The sequence below is a fragment of the Amyelois transitella genome, chromosome 18 (genome assembly GCF_032362555.1).
Source record: "Amyelois transitella isolate CPQ chromosome 18, ilAmyTran1.1, whole genome shotgun sequence".
Classification (NCBI taxonomy): Eukaryota; Metazoa; Arthropoda; class Insecta; order Lepidoptera; family Pyralidae; genus Amyelois; species Amyelois transitella.
In genome coordinates this window covers 2235565-2255469 of record NC_083521.1, presented here as the reverse complement: position 1 = coordinate 2255469, position 19905 = coordinate 2235565, and the positions used below count along the sequence as shown (strand labels likewise).

Sequence of the window (19905 nt, the reverse complement as noted above, 5' to 3'; positions counted from 1 at the left end):
CATTTAGGAACTGTTCTGATTTGGATACAATAAGAACTTTTTCATTGGACGTGCTTGGTACGTAAATGTATGTAGCTATAGATTCCTAATTTCTTACCTTCTAATGCAACTAAACATCAATGTATATCATAATTCGACGGCCTCTGTGGCTCAGCGGTAGTACGCTTGTCTGTGACACCGGAGGTCCCGGGTTCGAATCCCGGCCAGGGCATGATGAGAAAAGAACTTTTTCTGATTGTCCTGGGTCTTGGATGTTTATCTATATAAGTATTATATTATAAAATATAGTATCGTTGAGTGAGTATCTCGTAACACAAGTTTCGAACTTACTTCGAGGCTAACTCAATCAGTGTAATTTGTCCCGTATATATTTATATTTATTTATATTTATTTATGTCACTCTTAATTTATGTCACTCTTAATTATGTATACTATTCGCTGACGACACAACAATAATAATTGAAAACAATAAACAAAAGGCACATACTCGTACAGCGATAGTTTTTTGCGCGATAATGTCGGCGCCGCGCGTGCTATTCTACCGGGGCAAGATGATACGAGTAGTTTAGTGACAATTCGAATAAGCGCGACCGCTGAACACCTTATTAATAATAAAGCTACGGAACCCCGACATTTCGATTTAAAACAATCTTTGCCAGTTTTTTCGCTTGGACACAGAAAATTGAATTTCTAGTTGCAAATTGTTAGCTTTTTTCGGTCGATGCTCTCGCAACTCGCTGTTCGTATTTAGAAATCTGGCTCGGTGTGCTGTGTTCTGTGTTGTTTAGTGTAGTCGAAAAAGCTTTATGATTCTTTCCTTTTAAATTATGTATATCTTTTTCCTGTGGATATCGTAAAAGGCGACTAAGGGATAGGCTTATAAACTTGGGATTCTTCTTTAAGGCGACAGGCTAGCAACTATTTGAATCTCAATTCAATCTCAAAACTGTTGGCTCTGTCTACCCCGCAAGGGATAAAGACGTGATTATATGTATGTATAAAAAGAGAACGCAAGGACTGTGGCAACTGATAAGATGTCCTTTATTGCCCTCCGAGAAAGAAGCATGGTTTTTTCATTTTCAAAATTTTTCAAATTCAAAATCATGCTTCTCTCTCGGATGGAGACAGGAACTATAAAAACGAAGATTTTCGTTTTATTCATCTGTTAGTTAAAACATAGTGTTTATAGCTTCATAGTCCGGGATCCCAGTGCGCAGTAACCCCGGCCGCGTGCCGCAAAGAGTTGCCAGATCGCGATAACTTCTGCGAGACAGTTTGGAGCAGTTTATGCAATAAGAAATCACTTTTCTTTATGAAGAAGAAATATTCACATTTTACAGTTTGTATCTTGTATTTTCCCAGCAATTCAGAATATTTATTTTGTAACAGTTTATGCATTATTAAACCATTTCAAAACTTAAAAACTAAGAGGAACTCTAATAAACTTTAGGCGATGGGTTAATCTCAATATCGTCCGTGAGGGATTTTCATAGAATCGTATGTATATATTCTCTTAAAAATATATGTAAAAAAATATTTTTACTGTGGAAATTTAGAATAGATTCACTATTTAACCTAGACTACATATAAAACATATACGTCAAATTCAAGACTCTATCCCCAGCGGTTTGGGCTATGCGTATGCGTTTATATGTCAGTTAGTCATTCACTTTCGTCATAAACATCGAGTTAAACATATTCATCCTGGTAGCAAATAATGTATAGTTACACAATATCGTATGAAAGCTTATATTAAAAAATAAACAAAACTCATTTTAGAAAAGCGATACTGCATAACACCATCCAAATTTCTCTCATATAGCCTAATGGCCTCAGGCTAAATCTTCACATGCTTGTGTACCACGCTCAGTCAATAGAAGCACTGTTTTAATCGCAAAAGTAGCCTCATGGTACCCTCTTTTGCGATCGTATGCACTTGTGGCTAACATCTAAAATTATGCACAAAATACACACGAATATATCCTTAGAGTCAAAGGTGATAGAGTTTAGAATATTTAGATAGCGTTCAGACGTTAATACGAATCGCACTATGAATGGGCTCTTTGTGAGTTAACTAAATCTAAAATCAGGTAAGTATACATTTTAGCTACTAGTTTCTCGTCGGGTTAAAGGTTTTGTGGAAAATAGTCTTACATATACAGTTGGATTCAGGTTCAGTGCAAACGACAGGTTGCTAGCCCATCGCCTGAAAGAGGAATCCTAAGTTTATAAGCCTATCCCTTAATAGCCTTTTACGACATCCGTGGGAGAGAGATGGAGTGGTCCTATTCTTTTTTGTAATGGTGCCGGGAACCACACGGCACACGACATAAAAAAATGGAATACTATATTTTTTATTTATTTTCACTAATAATTAACAATAAAAAACAATATAGCTAAAACTACAGTTGCTATATAACTACTGCCGGCAACTCCACTTCTCATGTAGCCGAATCTCTTCGCCTGGTGAATGAGGTCTATCAGAGAGTCCATCGTCTCCTGGTTATTTGGCAGTATCTGGTCTTCTGGGAGCAGGAACCCGTGGGCTCCTCTGTCACGGAGCTCGTAGCAGTAGACTAGAGGCACGTTTAGTTGTTCCTTTACCCAGTCTATACTGCCGCCGGTGGCTTGGTCTGAAAATAAATTTATCGTAATAGGTGCGCATGCGACGTCATTTTTTTTAATGTTTGTTATAATTAGTTATAAATGTTTGTACCAAATATATATTTTTTTCTGTGTTTTCCTTCTTTCTTTCTTAATGGCATTGTAAAAGGTATTAATGTTTATTTTTAAATTGAATATTTTGATGCTCAAGATCTAAATAGTGTGGATTAAAGGATTTTATATTTGGATCTAATGATCTAATTTAATAATTCGGATCATTTAATTGTATCGACGATTTCTTTCTGACCATAATTTTAAATTTCTTAAAAGGTAGTTTCGTGACCGAAAATGTGTCTTACGGCGAGCTTAATAAACATTATTTTAATTTTATTTGCATGTGGACTATGATTATTAATTTTCACATTGCAAATAAAATAAATTTTCTACAAAAGGAATGTTTAAGTCAAGTTATTAATGTATTGCTTTATTGACCCCAAGAAAAACGAAGGGTTGAGTTAGGCAAAAAAATAGAAAATTACATATAGGTTGACTATGCAAGGAGAGTGTGGAGGGAAAGGTCGGAGTGGGAAGACCTAGACGAACGTATCTTGATCAAATTAAGGACGTTCTGGTAAAGGGTCAGGTCAAGAGTACCCTAAACCGCCGAGCTTGCATGAAGAGAGTTATGAATGTGGATGAAGCGATTGAAGTATGCAGAGATCGTGGCAAGTGGAAAGATGTAGTCTCTGCCTACCCCTACGGAAAAGAGGCGTGATTGTATGTATGTATTTAATGAACATTTGCTTACAGATAGCTTCAGCTATATTTCCAGTGATGTATTGTGTTCCGTATCTAACTGATAGAGCCCCCATAGCTCTCCTGCCAATGTTTAGCTAAAAAAAAAAGAAAATATTACCAAATAGTATTTGCAAAAAAAAAATTTTATTAAAAAATAAATTATCTAAATCGCGGGCAAAAGACGAAGTCGCGGGCAACAGCTAGTATAAAATAAAGAGTAATTCATTAATGTGCCGTGTGGTTCCCGGCACCAATAAAAAAAAAAGAAAGAAATGACTCCGTCTCATTCCCATGGATGTTGTAATAGGCGACTAAGGGATGGGCTTATAAACTTGCGATTCGTCTTTTAGGCGATGGGCTAGCTGTACCTGTCACTTTTTGAATCTCAATTCTATCATTAAGCCAAACAGCTGAACGTGGCCTATCAGTCTTTTCAAGACTATTAGCTCTGTCTACCCGGAGAGGGATATAGACGTGATTATATGTATGGATGTAGTAATTAATTATACAATAACAATCGCTTTACGTACAGACAAGACGAATCAATCAGATATCAAAAACAGATGACGGATGTAATTATAACACAATGTAACCGCTAAAGTTATTAAAATATCGACAAGACGGATATTGAATACTGTTTATGTTATCTACTGATCATAAATATATACTAATTATTCAGTATTTCTTTCTTTTGTTTAAGAGCTCTGATGAAGACCTTTATGTCAATAGATATAAGTCCATAGTATTAGGAAGAGAAAGATTTGTATTTTGTTTGTAACAAAAATTGTTGAAAAATACATGCATACATATACATATACATAAGCACGTTTATAGCCCTTGAGGGGTAGACAGAGCCGACATTCTCAAAATGATTTAAAGGCCACTTTTAGCAGAATGGCTGAAATATACTATATGAATCAAAATTCCATCATTTAACGATACAGCATCGTGACCATTCAGTATTTTCAAGAATGTTGGCTTTGTCTACCCTGCAAGTGATAAAGACGTTACTATATGTATATATTATTACGTTACTATATGTATCTATTAGTGCAATGTGGTTCACCAATATTGCACCAATATTAAATAGAATAGGAACACGCCATCTCTTTCCTACGGATGTCGTAAGAGGCGATATAGGGATATGCATATAAACTTGAGATTCTTCTTTTGACCGATGGGCTAGTAACCTGTCATTATTTGAATCTCAATGCTATCATTTACCTTTCAGTCTTTCAAGACTGCTAACTCTGTCTACCCTGCAAGGGGTATAGACGTGATTATATGAATGAATGAATGAATTACAATAATTCTAAAATATACTTACAGCATCATAATAATTGCCCACAGGTTCCGTGGTATTACCGAACGGAATCAGCAGCAGTTGACTGAACGAATGGAATGACAGATACAAATCGATCCTATCGCCGATGCTCCTGATGAAATCCGACAGCGACCTGGTCTCTGGTTCCGAGAACGGACCAGGTCCTGCGTAAATGTCCGTCGCTGGATTCGTATTGGCGCCTGCAACTGTTAAGGTTAAACCGGTTAAGAAAATATAGGTAGGTACTATTTTTCTTGCGTGATTAATTGATGTCCGTGCCGTGCCGTGTGGTTCCCGGCACCAGTACAAAAAAGAATGGGACCACTCCACCTCTTTCCCATGAATGTCGTTAAAGACGACTAAGGGATAGGCTTACAAACTTGGGGTTCTTTTTTAGGCGATGGGCTAGCAACCTGTCACTATTTGAATCTCAATTCTATCATTAAGCCAAGTAGCTGAACGTGGCCATTCAGTTTTCTCAAGACTGTTGGCTCTGTCTACCCCGCAAGGGATATAGACGTGACCATATGTATGAGTGTATGTGTTAATTGATGTCCATTGGTAATCTGCACTTAAGTTGGTGATAAAATAACTAAATAGTTGTTCGCCGCAAATTTTCGTCGGTTTACAAAGTTTTTTCTATTGACAGGACCTATGTACATTTTAAATTTCATCAAAATCAGACCGGCGGTTTGAAAGCTATCGCGTTACAAACATACATACACGAGTTTTTTTTTCCACAAGTTGATCATCAGTCGCTCGGTCAATACAAATAGTGGAAAGATAAAACGTGGATAAAGTCACAGGCATTTCAAATAACATGTTTCTTAATCATTAAGTTATAAAATTCATTCATATATACATAATATGGTCACGTCTATATCCCTTGCGGGGAAGATAGAGCCAGCATTCTTGAAAGACTGACAGGCCCCGTTCAGCTGTTAGGCTTAATGATAGAATTAACAGGACAGGATTGGCATAGTGACAGGTTGCTCATCGCCTATTGGAATACTTCCATGTTTATAAGCTTATCCCTTAGTCGGCTTTTACGACAAACATGGGAAAGAGATGGAGTCATCCACATAAATAATAAAGAAACAAAATTATTTTTTACAAAAAGATTATATAGCTTTGAGCGCATCCCGAATATGGTTGCGGTATTTTGCCATTTCAAAAAAAAAACACATACCAAGCCAATTATTGTTCCAATTCCTGTTTAAATCCACTCCAAAATTGTTACCAATTGGACGTCTATTTTTACGCCACATTCTGAACTGAAAACAATGAAAATTTATTTACATACATACATTCAATCATGGCTTTTTCTTTCACGAGGTAGACAGAGCCAACAGTCTCGCAAAAAAGAAAGGTCATACTCAGCAGATGGAATTGAGACTCAAATAGTGACAGGTTGCTAGCCTATCGCTTATAAGAAGAATCCCAAGCTTATTAGCCTTTACCTTAGTCGCCTTTTGCGACATCCTTGAGAAAGAATTAAAATGAATTAATTTATATTTCATCTCTTTTCCATTAAATTAGAATCTCGGGAATTAGAAAGAAAATTAATTAATTTACGATTAGGTATATTAGAAAATTTAAAGCAACAAGAGAAAATGTTTGCTTTTGTTTCTGATATTTAATTCAATTCAACTGCCTTAATATGCAGGTATCCTAACGACCGACAAATTGAGTGACCGGATAAGAAACAGCGTGATAAGGAACTGTTGTGATGTAGAAGAAGAGACAGTAATAGGAATAGAATAGGGTATGTTAAGTTGGTTTGGTCATGTGGAAAGGATATGTGAAAGCAGGTTGACTAAGCAGATATACGAGGAAAGTATGGATGTTTGTTACTCTTTCACGCAAAAACTATTCAACCTATTACGATGAAATTTGGTATGTAGGTAGCTGAAGTTCCTGCGGGAATGATTCCACGCGGACGAAATCGCGGGCGGCCTCTAGTATGTAATAAATAGAAAAATACATTCAAAAATTAAAAAAATAAGAAAACTACTAGATACCTGTTCATGTGTCCAAACATATCCATCAGGATTAGTTACTGGGAAGATGTACCAGTCAAACTCGCGGGCAATAGCCTGTATTTCTTCATCATCACTCGTCAGTAATTCATTTAGAATATAACAAACAGCTGATGGTGAAATCCATTCTCTTGAATGTATACCACCTTCAAGAAAAACGACCCTTCTGCCACTACCGTGGGAAATTCGAATGCCTCTAATTTCCCTGCCTTCATATGATATTCCGCCGACTATGACATTTGCTATAGCAGGGTAAGTTACAGCAAGATCTTTCATCCAATAATAAATATCGTCAAGGACATAGTATGCGTCCCAAGTCATATTTCTGATGTTGCTTCGAGCATAAGTGTTCACTTTTTCTTTGTCAATGGCTCTGTAATTATACAACATACACAGTACATAAATATTTAAGTCACGTGTATATCCCTTGCGGGGTTGAATTGAGTTTTATGGAATTGAAATTCAAATAGTGACAGGTTGGATTCTGTATCAAATTGCTAGAAACCACACGATAAATATATAACTTCTAATTAATTACATAATTGTTAATTTCGTCATCAAAGACGTTTTAATAAGCACATACTCGTACTTGACTAAAGAAACTTGGACACTTGAAAATTATTGATGAACATTATCGTCCTATGTTTAATTTTTTTTTATCATAAATGTCTTCAAACTATGAAATACGTGTTTCTTTACAATTTACTTTTTTTATTCTTTTAACATACTAGAAAATTTGATCAAAGAACTCCGAATAATAATTATAATACAATCATTTCTGAACATTTAACTAATACTCACTCTTGAATATTTGACATCATCACATCAAATACAATGTTATTGACATTCAAAATTCTTTCCAATTCACCTTTATTTCCAGGACTTGCTAACACTGAAACATATTCAGCTGATGGAATTGGATCAGTCCAAAAATCATACAAAGAATCACTGTTCTGAAGATCTTGAAGTAAATTCACTTGTTTTACATCTTTTGGATATATTTTGTACAATGTATAATTATCGAAACGAAATTTTTCACATACTGCGATGTGGATCACAGCTAGTATTATTAATTTTATCATGTTTTCGTTCAATAGCTTAAATTGTTCTAGAATGTAATAAAAAATTTATGAGTTTATTAAGTTGTAATGTTTTTATTGTTTATTTTTACTCATCTCGCACTGATTTATAACTACCTATTATTTTATGCTCTGTTAAAAATTTGAATAAATTCCAAAACTGATCTATTAAATGACTGATCGTTATTTTATACTTATATCAGATCTAGACGTAATAAATGTGTTTAATGATATTCATATCAATGATCTTGGCACGATAAAATTTATAATGTGTGTTACTGTTTTATCAAAGGACAAACTGATAAATACATTTAAATATTTTTTAATCCTAAAGCTTAAGGAGTAATACCAGTAGATGTATTTAAATTATTAGCCATGACATAAACAAAACATATCGATCACTCATTGGGCTGCCGTAAAATAATAATAATTTCGCTAACCGTAAAAAAAATCAATCTTGAAATAATTATATCATAAGTAATTTAACAACGCTAATTCAAAAATCAAATTGTTATCTTAAGTTTTTCCACCTTTTCTAAGTTTATCTGATCAAACCCCTCATAATGTAAACACTCTTTAGTTTTATCTTCTCTATAATATATTTGATTTGTTCATTTTTTTATTCTTTATTGTAACATTTACAGTATGTAAATTACAATAGGCGCACTTAATGCTAATAGAATTATCAAACATATTACCATATATACCTAGTCTTTATGACGTAGACTGGACAATATCATACAGCAAAGGTTAAAGAAAAGGTTAAAAAAAAAGATTAAGTCATTTATTATTTCAATTGTCAAGATACCCGAACCGTCTCGCTTGGTAAATAAGCTCCAGAACAGAATCCATGGTCTCCTCGCCTGAAGGTAGAATCTGATCAGCCGGGAGAAGGTGTCCATAAGTACCGCGATCACGAAGTTCGTAGCAGTAAGCCAAAGGTACGTTCAGATGTTCTTTAACCCAGTCAAGGCTTGTTCCAGTCGCAAAATCTAAAAAGAATATACATACATACATACATATGGTCACGTCTATGTCCCTTGCGGGGTAGACAGAGCCAACAGTCTTGAAAAGACTGAATGTCCACGTTCAGCTATTTGGCTTAATGATAGAATTGAGATTCAAATAGTGAGTGGTTGCTAGCCCATCGCCTAAAAAAGAATCCCAAGTTTGTAAGCCCATCCCTCATGGGAAAGAGATGGAGTGGTCCTATTCTTTTTTGTATTGGTGCCGGAAACCACACGGCAAAAAAAAATACGATTTCGATGATTTAAAAAGAATATGATTTCGTTAACCCATATTAGGATATAATGATATCATCATCAATATATATTTCTGGTCGCACTATCAACTCTCTTAAGGGAAATCCTGGGTTTACCGTTGACCACGATCCGGGAGTATCTATTATGGTTTATTTCAGTTTCGTAACGTTGACTTCCACAAACTTGCAAGGGATCCTTGCCGATATCGACGGCCTGTATGGCGCAGCGGTAGTGCGCTTGTCTGTATTAGATTTGGTCCGGGATTCAAATCCCGGCCAGGGCATGATGAGAATTTGTTCCATATTTATATTTATGGTCCTGAATATACAGATTTTCTCTGGTGGCTTATATGATAGTTGTCATGTTAACCACGTTAAAGACATTAAAACTGTTGCTAACAAATCTGATAGAAATGAAGAATTCATTCAGTCATCAACAGATGCTTGATTTAGCCTAAAATATTAAGATATTGTCAACCACTTAATTAATTTTATCTAAAATCAGTCTCTAAATAGAAGAAGCTTAAAAAGTTAAATTAGAAATTAAAGTATTGTCTCTTTACATATTGCTTCTGCAATATTTCCTGTAGTGTATTGCGTCCCATATCTAACTGAAAGAGCTCCCATAGCACGTCTTCCGATATTAATCTGAAAAAAATATGCAAAGTAAATTCGTAATTCTCTTAAAGAAAAGTAGACAATGGATAGTAAAAAAAAAACATTAGATAGTTTAAAAAATAGGGAAGATTTTAGTCTTTAAAAAACTAAATAAATGATTCAAGACGATTTCGTGACTAAATTCTTACGACTTCTATTCCAAAACATTTTTGATGTCTTAATCATGATATTTTTTTTTATATGCTGAAGCATTATGTTGGCAATATTTTTTCAAGATTGGATTTTCAAGGTTTATCGTAAACACAGGTCGCGCCGATGGGCACCTGCCATTTGATACAGGTATAATCATGATATTTACAAACTCTCTCATCTTGGTGTTATAAAATTTAAAACAAAATACTGTTACATCATACCGCATCGTAGTAGTTAGCTAATGGAGTAGTAGTATTCCCATAAGGTAATAGGAGAAGTTGGCCCGATGAATGGAAAGACAGGTACAGCTCGATGTCATGACTTATAGATCTGATGTAATATGAGAGAGATCTAGTTTCCGGCTCAGAAAAGGGACCGGGCCCAGCGTAGACGTCTGACGCTGGATTGACACTAACACTGTATTCTGTAAACAATTTATTATAATTAACCTTAAATTTATTAATAAAGCAGTTGCAATGACATTTTCAATAAAATAAAGTCGCATGACCGATCATACTTGTACTATCAATTTAAATTTATTCAAAATTAAATATCGAATCAGAGAAGTTAACTTACGAAGCCAATTATTGTTCCAATTACGGTTTAGATCGACACCATATTGATTACCATAGGGTTGTCGATTCTTTCGCCACAATCTAAACTGTAAAACAAAATTTAAAGCTTTTTTACTTATTACTTTAATTTCATCTATCTAAACCAATTTCGTATCACACTCACCCCATTCTCTTGATAGGTCCAAACGTATCCATCAGGATTAGTTACAGGAAATATATACCAGTCAAAATCTCGAGCAGCTGCTTTTACCTCCTCATTACTTCCAGTTACTAGTTCATTAGTAATGTAGTTAACGACTGCAGGTGATATCCATTCCCTGGCATGTATTCCACCTTCAATAAAAATAGCCTTTCTACCAGCACCATGGGATATTCTGATTCCTTTTATATCTCGGCCTTCGTACGAGTGACCACCTGTGATAATGCTTACTGTTGAAGGATACGTGTAGGCTAGATCTTCTAACCATCCGTAAATGCCATCAAGAGTGTAATATGCATTCCATTGCATGCTCTTTAAGTTGCTTCTGGTGTAAGATTGAATGACTTCTTTGTCAATTACACTGAAATTTATAAATGTTATATGAATGATGTCAACATGATTGTGAGTAATCATTTTATTTTCAAAAACTCATTGCCAAAAAGTTTTACCAAGCACATAAAACAATAATAGCTTTTTTATTTTCAGATTAAACAGCTACTTACGAAACATTGATTGTATATCTTAGAATAAATGACATTTAAAAAATAGTTATTTTTCTTATCTTAGTGTAATGAATTTTAGTTTAAAAACTTTCCCTTGAAGGTACTTACTCTTGTATATTTGGCAAAGTAATTTCAAAATTGATATTTTTATGTTTTAGTAAGTTTTCTAGATCGTTTTTATTTTCAGGGCTTGCTAACACTGACACATAATCGACATTCGGGGCAGGTTCACTCCAGAAATCATACTTATCAGTCTTCTTCAAGTCTTGGAACAATTTAATTTGATCAGAATTCTTAGGATGAATTCTATATAAACTGTAATTTGTAAAGTTAAACTTTCCAAAAACTAAATTTGTTGATAACAAAATAATTAATAATGCACGCAACATTATTATGAATATTAAGTTTAGGAATGCTTACTAACTAAAATGACGAAAGTAAATGACTTTGAAGTTGCTAGGATTAAGGAAACATCGATTATAATTATCTGGTGTCATAAATTGTTACCGTAGTTATAATGTTTTATCTATTTAGCGCAAGTAAACATTTGACAAATCACATGGAAATAGGAATAAATGTGAAAGTAAGTAAGTAAGTAAATGCTTTATTGTTCACTAAAGGAGTACATTACAGTAAAAACAGTACAGTACAAAGGCGGGCTTATCCCTAAGTGGGATCTCTTCCAGCCAACCTGACAATAAGACGATCATAAACAAAATTGAAAATTGTTACATATATTCATTTCCTTGTCTTCCTCTAGTGTTAGTGTCAGTTAAGTCCTAAGTGAGCCCTTGACCATGATCCTGGATTAGGAAATTTAGATTTGCGTTATTCTGTCTCCAGTGGAAAGATGGGTGAAAAAGAAAAATGTATGGTCTGAAAGCCGAAGCTGATAGAAGTTTTAAGAACACCCGTTGTTTTTAACTTGATATAATTCTTTCTCCTGGCGTTAGTTCTGGTTATTTTGTTTACTTTAACTTTATGCACGTCAAATGTATAACAGGTGGACTTTATGCCAAAAGGCATTCTCTACCGTCTCTCTTTAGTAGAGTTAGGTATCACATAACAGAAGTCTTAAACTTTCTCATTCTGCGTGATTGGCTTCGTATATGAATACAAGAAAACTATTTCATACACCCGTATCACACGAATGGACAGTCATTGCTCCGAACAATATCGCAATTGAAAATCAAACAAACTTTGTTAATAAATAGCTTTATATACAAGAACATTTTATTAATTTTACAATACATCGATGAATCTGGCTTCTCTGAATATAGCCATGACAGAGTCGAAGGTTTCTTCGCAAGAAGGCAATACCTGTGCTATTGGAAGGAAGTATGAAGCGCCTCTCAAAAGATAGGTTCCAACTATTGGTGGGTTGAATCGGTATTTCACCCAGTCACCGATAGTGCCCGTTGAACCATCTAGAAAATATAAATTACATACATAAATACATACATATGGTCACGTCTATATCCCTTGCGGGGTAGACAGAGCCAACAGTCTTGAAAAGACTGAATGGTCACGTTCAGCTATTTGACTTAGTGATCGAATTGAGATTCTAATAGTGACAGTTTGCTTATCCATAAAAGAATCCCAAGTTTGTAAGCCTATCCCTTAGTCGTCTTTTACGACATCCATGGGAAAGATTGGTCTCATTCTTTTTTGTATTGGTGCCGGGAACCACACGGCAAAATATAAATTATTATGGACTTTATGGTCAATTATACAACGTTTCGCTGTGTATTATTAGATTGCTGTGAATGTTTATTTGGTAAAAAAAAAAAATATTTTATACATACCTCCAACGAGTCTTGAAGTACCAGCCAGGTACTGAGTGTTGTACTTCACAGCCAACGAACCTAGGGATCTTCTTGAAATGGTTACCTAAAATATAAGTGCACGTTAAGATAATATACATTCAGTCAGAAAAGTATCGGGAATGGATTATTTATTTATGGTTCCAAATTCAAATTTTTGTTTTTTTTGTTGTTGTTAGATTGGCACAACTGTTTTCCATTTTGGCGCGGAGTTTGAGTTGCATCTGTTGTTTACATTAAATACAGTGCTATTTTTAGTTATATCATATCTAGTGTGTATTGCTAATTTCATAATGGATAAAAACATCGAACAAAGAGTTTGTCTTAAATTTTGCATTGCCAATGGAATATCGTGTTCGGAGTCACTGAAAATGTTACAGAAGGCTTACGGTGAATCGACTTTATCAAAAACTCGTGCTTATGAGTGGTAAAAAGCGTTCAAAAGCGGTCGAGATGTGATGGAAGATTTGCCTCGCTCTGGTAGGCCATCAACGTCTGCAACTGAAGTTAACATCGCAAAAGTGAAGGAAATAGTGACTGAAAATCCTCATTCAACTTTGAGAGAGATAGCCACCGAACTTTCTGTATCTCACGAGTCGATCCGTACCATTTTAACTAATAATTTGGGTATGAAACATGTTGCCGCTCGGCTAGTCCCAAAAGACCTGAATTTTTTTCAAAAACTCAATCGCATGAGAGTCGCTGAGGACATGCTAGAACGAGTCAATTCCGACCCAACATTCATGAAACGCATTGTTACTGGTGACGAGACGTGGGTTTACGAGTTTGACATGCAAACTAGTCAACAAGCTTCGGAGTGGCGCCTTCCAACTGAACCGAAACCGAAAAAACCACGCCAAAGTCGTTCAAAAGTCAAAGTCATGTTGACTGTTTTCTTTGACTATCGCGGTGTTGTGCACTCGGAATTCTTGCCGGAAGGTCAAACGGTAAATAAGGAATATTATTTGAGTGTTATGCGGCGTTTAAGAGAGCAAATCCGACGAAAAAGGCCAGATTTGTGGAAAGAAAATTCTTGGATTTTGCACCATGATAATGCACCTTCGCACAAGGCCATCATTGTGAACGAATTTTTAACCAAACACTCAACAAATACCATCGAGCAACCACCATATTCACCAGATATGGCTCCAGCCGACTTTTTTCTTTTTCCTAAACTCAAATTACCACTTCGTGGCACCCGTTTTCAATCGGTAGAAGACATAAAAGAGAATTCGCGGCGAGAACTGACCTCAATTCCGGAAACAGCGTTTAAAAAATGTTTTGATGATTGGATTATTCGTTGGCGTAAGTGTATCGTTTCTAAAGGAGCATATTTTGAAGGTGATAAAATAAATTTGGATGAATAACAAACAGTTTGTGTATTATTGATCTTTTCCTGCTACTTTCTTGACAGAGTAGTACATCGCATTCACTTCATTCTGGCGTTAGTACATGTTGCATCTTCACCTGTCTTATGAGAAGCTGTGACTTATACGATGGAATGGGTTAATCCGGTTTCTACACAAGGGAAATTCCATACTCTTAACATTTCACGGATTGGAGCATATATACAACTTCCGACACAACATCGTCGGAGCCGCGGTTCCTCAGGCATCACACCTAGCCTGCCGGAAGATCTTTCCTTTAGTGGCGGTCAAGCCTAATCATCGCTGCCGCTACATTAGCTTTAGTCATCTATTTTTTCAGTAAAATGTTTTTTGATAATCTTAGCTATTCTTTAAATAGGTGACTCTCCTTAGAGGTGAGGATAAACCAAGAGTTAATTCCCACCACTCTCGAGAAGAATCCGGTATGCGTCTTTGAACATGATCTTGGATTGTTGAGATCAGGTTTTTACTCGATGCGCCTCCGATCTATGCAACCATTTGCAGAGGAACTATTCGATCATAGTTTTCACTAAGTTAACTTACCATTTCATTATAATTATAAAAAGGGTCGTCTGTTTGCGCGAACGGTATCAAGAATCGTTGACCAAACGACCTGAACGATAAGAGACCAGTTATCCTCGGGGCCAGAGATAAGATGTAATTCGATACTGATCTGGTTTCAGGCTCAGAAAAAGGTCCAAGGCCTATGTAATTCACATCTGTGTTGACGAAGCTGCCGCCGTATACTGCAACAAAATTTAAAAAAGAAATTCAATAACCAAACAAACTCTCTAACCAAACTTAAACAAATACTAATAAATAAGATTATAAGAGAAGTGGAAGTATTATAAAAAATAGACCAAAGTATTAAATGTAAAAAAGAGTGGAACAGAGGAAGAATGGATTGCGTAAAAGATAGCAGCACATCCAATTTGGTGGTACGGTCGCGTTCATAATTGCAGTCATAGTTCGCAAAACTTTATAGCTTGCAGCGCTGCTATCACTCACACATTCACACAAATAACACAATAAACAACAAGCGGTGAAGCGTCGGGTAACGCGCCATCAAGAAGAGGGTAGTGTAAAAAGTCGACCGCGCAGCGACCCTCGTCCGCTAATAATCAACACAGCGACAGCCACACAGCGGAGATCCATGGTGGAACAGTACGAAAATAATGGCTTCATACCGACCTGAATATTTGCGGAACAGTTCGAAACTTCAGTGGTTACTGTTCGTCGAGTTTGCACCATGAGGGACTACACCACAGACAGCCAGCAAGAAAGCCGCATTTATCCGAAATAAATAAGCAAAAACATTTAGAATTTGCTCGGCAGTATTTGGATTTTGACTGGAAAAAAGCGATATTTACGGACGAAAAGTTCTTTTACGTCATCGCAACACGGTAGGCTTCATTTATGGCGAAGAAATGCAACTCGGTATGAAGAAAAAAATATTGTGCCAAATATGGAGTCCGCACGCATATATGTAAATATGTGGGGCTGGATGAGTGCTGCTGGACCTGGGGAACAGGTGTGGATAGCAGGACGCGCTACAGCTGCTTATTATGTGCAAGTGCTGGAAGAAACCATGTTACCAACTGTGCGGTGTATTTATCCGATTGATGATATGCCAACAATATCATTTGTGCAAGACAACTGCCCTGTGCATCGAGTCCATATAGTGCGTGAAAGGTTCTGCCAGTTTATATTAAAACTACTAATTACTTAGATAGTATTTTAAGGACAGCTTCAATATCTTTTCTTTATGAAAACGAATAATTAAGCTGTAACCTTAATAACAGGAGATAAGTAGATGATACAATTAGTGTAATATGCTGTATGTATAGCTTTATATAATCATCAATATGTAAACAAAACTATAGGTAAACTGTTTCAATAAAATTTACTAATTTTAATTATTGAATGTTTTATTTTGCTCCCTCTTGTTTAATATTTCTTGCTGATTTCCGTGTTTGAAGACACGGGTATTGTAATTCTTAGATATCAGTTAGTTAATTAGTCAGTCAGTTACTTAGTTCAAATGGCACCTTGAAACATTAAAAATGGCAGGCTTCCCTCTATAGGCAAATAATGAGAGACGACGATATCTCGATCGACAATTATCGGGCCCAGTTCGGCCATCGTTGATTACCGTCTCTTTCTGTTTTGTTATGTTATATGTCATAGAATAATAAACTGTTTTACTTAGTAATCATTGGTATTAAAGACCGTATTCATTTGATGGAATATTTATTCTTTTTAAATATGCATGTGTGTGTGTATCTAGTGGAACCACAGTGCACGCTTTTTTAACCCGTAAGAATTTTAAAACTATGACTGCAGATATGAACGCGATCGTACATCTTTATCTGTAGGTTATTTTTTCTTTCCATAAAATACGTACTTCCCCAATGCGAATTCCAGTTTCTTACTAAATCAACACCGGTAGGGTTCCTGTTATCTATTCTTCTATTTTTGACCCATAGTCTGTCCTGAAAGAAAAATAAATTTATATTAAAGAAAATCTACAAAATAACTCCAAGTAAGAGTTAAGAATTTTAATGGAGTGAGATCACACCAAATTATTAGTTATTTTTCAAGAAATGTGTTATTATTCAATGCAGGGTTGGCAATGAAAGTTTAGCTTAGTTTAAGATAAATTATTTTTGAGTTTTTCAACTATTAGCATACTTACATGATTTTGAGAATATTCAAATCCATCAGGATTAACAACAGGTATGATATGCCACTCAAAGTCCTGGGAGGCAGCTAAAGCCTCAGGGTCTTCACCTTTCACAAGCTGATCAGCTAAATACGCCACAAGAGTGGGTGACAACCAATCTGCACCTACTTCACCTCCTTGTAGGATGAATACCCTTCTACTTATACCTTTTGATATTCTTAGACCGGTTATGTTTCTTCCTGAAAATACAGAATTACATAATAAGTTTTTTATTATTATTTATCAACAATAAGACGATTACTTTGATAATTTAAAGGTCTGTGTTGCATTAAGTGATAAATTTTTCCACAGAATTATTAATAGTGTTAGTTTTACATCCTTTTACTTTTAAGTAAAATTTTTAATTCAACTACGATTAGGATAAAGCAAAAATTGCTATTAATTAAACGACAGTTATATAATACATTAATAATTAAATACTTTATTGCTTACCTTCAAACGATGAACCAACTACAAATGTGGAGACGAAGTCATATGAATCAGCTAAGAATTCAAAATAATTATTGATATCTTCAACAGTATTAAACTCATCAAAGAAAATTTCATTTCTGTTAGTGCTTCTTTTATGTCTGTTAGTTGTTTCTGCGTCTAAATCCCTGAAAACATAATTCAGATATGTTAAGATGTTGACACCTAGCTGTGCATAATCAATCTTCCTTTTTAATTAGGAAGGAAGATCAATAAGACAGATAGATAGGGGATAGATAAGGGATAGGCTTATAAACTTGGGATTCCTAGGATTCTTATGGGCGATGGGCTAGCGACCTGTCACTATTTGAATCTCAATTCTATCATTAAGCCTAGTAGCTGAACGTGGCCTGTTAATCTTTCAAGACTGCCGGCTCTGTCTACCCCGCAAAGGTTATAGACGTGATTATATAATTGAATAAATAATTTATCAAGGTAAAATACTGTTAATCATGAACTTAGCGAGGTAAATAAATTAACCAACGCGTTTTTATCTTTTCTTTAGTATTTACGTTATACTAGTAGGTACATTTCATTCGCTTCAATATTCTGATGTTTAGTATGAAAATTAGGCACAATATGTCTGTTATAGTTTCACTGAAACCTTGCTTAATATTATGATGTTCAATTATGTAAGTACTTACTCTTGGATATTTCTTGACAACACTTCTATTTGAACATTTCTTTCCTCCAAGGAATTTTCAAAATCTTTCTTCGCATCAGGTGATGCCAAAACACTAACATCATTACCAATTAAATTTGGCACACTCCAAAAAGTTAAGCCACCTGGTGTTTTATACAATTTCTTCAAATATAAAAGTCCATTTTCATCTCGAGGAATAACTTTGTATAGAGTATAGTCATCATATCTAACTTTTTGAGCTAAAACTATAGCAAGAACACTTAAGAAAACAATTTTTTGTAACATTTTAATTTCTAATCTAAACGTCTCTAGTTGAATATCATTGTCTAATAAATATTTTTTATCGATTTTTAAATCCGTAATTACTTTATCGCTGACATTTTTCGTTAATCATATCGGATAAAACTAGTCCATTAGTGATAAAGATGGTACAATAAGTGCGTTTGCCATTAATTATGATAACCTTATTTATCAATTTCAACCTTTGCCTATGGTAAGCCATTTGATACTTGTGGTAAAAAAGAGAGAAAAATACAAAATAATGTGAAAGAAAAATTATGTATGTGCTTTTAATTATAATAATATACTTTTTTCGAGCTTATTCTCAATATGTACATTCACGGTCATATTCCCAGCTATTTTTTACATGGTTATAGATTTTAATTGATATATACTATTAAAAAAAATCAAAATTCAGATTTTTCATTATTATAGGATACTTCATATCGCTTAATAATTGTCAAAACCTTTGGTTTCACAACATTGGTTGACGTCAAATAAATTGCTTAAAACTTAATTAGATACTGTACATCTTTTTATTTTAAGATGTTAGTGTGACTACCGCTTCGGAAAACACCAATGCATATCAATTGTCAATAAGAAGGAATATAGTAGAAGAATATAATGATTTTGGTATCTACGATTCGGGTAATGAATAGAAAATGTTGGTCATACCCACAATCATTAAACACAGAAGCTTCTATAAAAGTTACTTCTAAACTACATACTTTTACATGCATTCATACTTATAAACACATCTATATCCCTTGCGGGGTAGGCAGTGCCAACAGTCTTGAAAAGACTGATAGGACACGTTCAGCTGTTTGGCTTAACGATAGAATTGAGAAGCAAATAGTGACGACAGGTTGCTAGCCCATCGCATAAAAGAAGAATCCTAGGTTTATAAGCCTATCCCTTAGTCTCCTTTTACGACATCCATGTGCATTCGTCCACGAGTTAGATTTAAGAGATCTATATTTGCAAATTGAAGTCCAGTTAAAATAGTGCAGTGTAGTTTGTTCCGCCGCTTCTTCTACGTGCTCTTTGAAAGCGGTAGTAGAAATAATTATATTTAAGTGATGTGACGTCAATAAGTGATACCTTGTATCCAATTTTGAAAATAAATCTATTCTATGGTTACGAGATCGAGATGTCCAATAGGACATCTACCCACCAATAAAAAATAATAATTTTTTATTGGTGTCGGTAACCACACGGCTACATATTTACATCATACTTTTTTTGTGGCGTGTGGTTCCCAGCACCAATACAAAAAAGGAATAGGACCACTCCAACTCTCTCCCATGGATATCGTGGCGACTAAGGGATAGGCTTACAAACTTGGGATTACTTTTTAGGCGATGGGCTA

General features: G+C 35.0%; 3 protein-coding genes across 3 annotated transcripts in view; all 3 read right to left on the bottom strand.

The window, feature by feature from the left end:
• Positions 1-2341: 2341 nt before the first annotated feature.
• On the bottom strand, positions 2342-11650 carry LOC106136277 (zinc carboxypeptidase A 1). Its single transcript, XM_060949060.1, has 12 exons — positions 11301-11650; positions 10654-11050; positions 10492-10576; positions 10137-10339; positions 9669-9753; positions 8643-8836; positions 7567-7727; positions 6748-7138; positions 5916-6000; positions 4730-4932; positions 3413-3497; positions 2342-2633 (listed from the first exon to the last, which is right to left on the bottom strand). The coding sequence occupies exons 1-12, from the start codon at positions 11579-11581 to the stop codon at positions 2368-2370; spliced, it is 2436 nt and encodes an 811-aa protein (XP_060805043.1). The 5' UTR covers positions 11582-11650; the 3' UTR covers positions 2342-2367.
• Positions 11651-12391: 741 nt separating this feature from the next.
• On the bottom strand, positions 12392-18598 carry LOC106136157 (zinc carboxypeptidase). Its single transcript, XM_060949059.1, has 7 exons — positions 18259-18598; positions 17579-17742; positions 17099-17325; positions 16808-16895; positions 14947-15149; positions 12998-13082; positions 12392-12619 (listed from the first exon to the last, which is right to left on the bottom strand). The coding sequence occupies exons 1-7, from the start codon at positions 18540-18542 to the stop codon at positions 12435-12437; spliced, it is 1236 nt and encodes a 411-aa protein (XP_060805042.1). The 5' UTR covers positions 18543-18598; the 3' UTR covers positions 12392-12434.
• Positions 16534-19905, bottom strand: part of LOC106136244 (cytochrome P450 6B5) — a 425135-nt gene continuing 421763 nt past the window's right edge. The window contains exon 2 of the mRNA XM_060949056.1: positions 16534-16760. Within this exon, the coding sequence (XP_060805039.1) occupies positions 16735-16760 (26 nt within the window). The 3' untranslated portion in view covers positions 16534-16734. The remainder of the gene's footprint in view (positions 16761-19905) is intronic.

Bases quoted from the DNA above. Each gene is read 5' to 3' on its own strand.
- LOC106136277 (XM_060949060.1), bottom strand. From the start codon at position 11,581: ATGTTGCGTGCATTATTAATTATTTTGTTATCAACAAATTTAGTTTTT. The intron at 8,837-9,668 runs GTAAAGAGACAA...TATTCTTTTTAG, and splicing joins AAATATTGCAGAAGCAATAT to ATTTTGCGACTGGAACAAGC. The intron at 7,139-7,566 runs GTGAGTATTAGT...GTATAATTACAG, and splicing joins ATGATGTCAAATATTCAAGA to AGCCATTGACAAAGAAAAAG.
- LOC106136157 (XM_060949059.1), bottom strand. From the start codon at position 18,542: ATGTTACAAAAAATTGTTTTCTTAAGTGTTCTTGCTATAGTTTTAGCT. The intron at 17,743-18,258 runs GTAAGTACTTAC...TTATGTTTTCAG, and splicing joins TTGTCAAGAAATATCCAAGA to GGATTTAGACGCAGAAACAA. The intron at 15,150-16,807 runs GTACGTATTTTA...ATTTTGTTGCAG, and splicing joins CTGGAATTCGCATTGGGGAA to TATACGGCGGCAGCTTCGTC.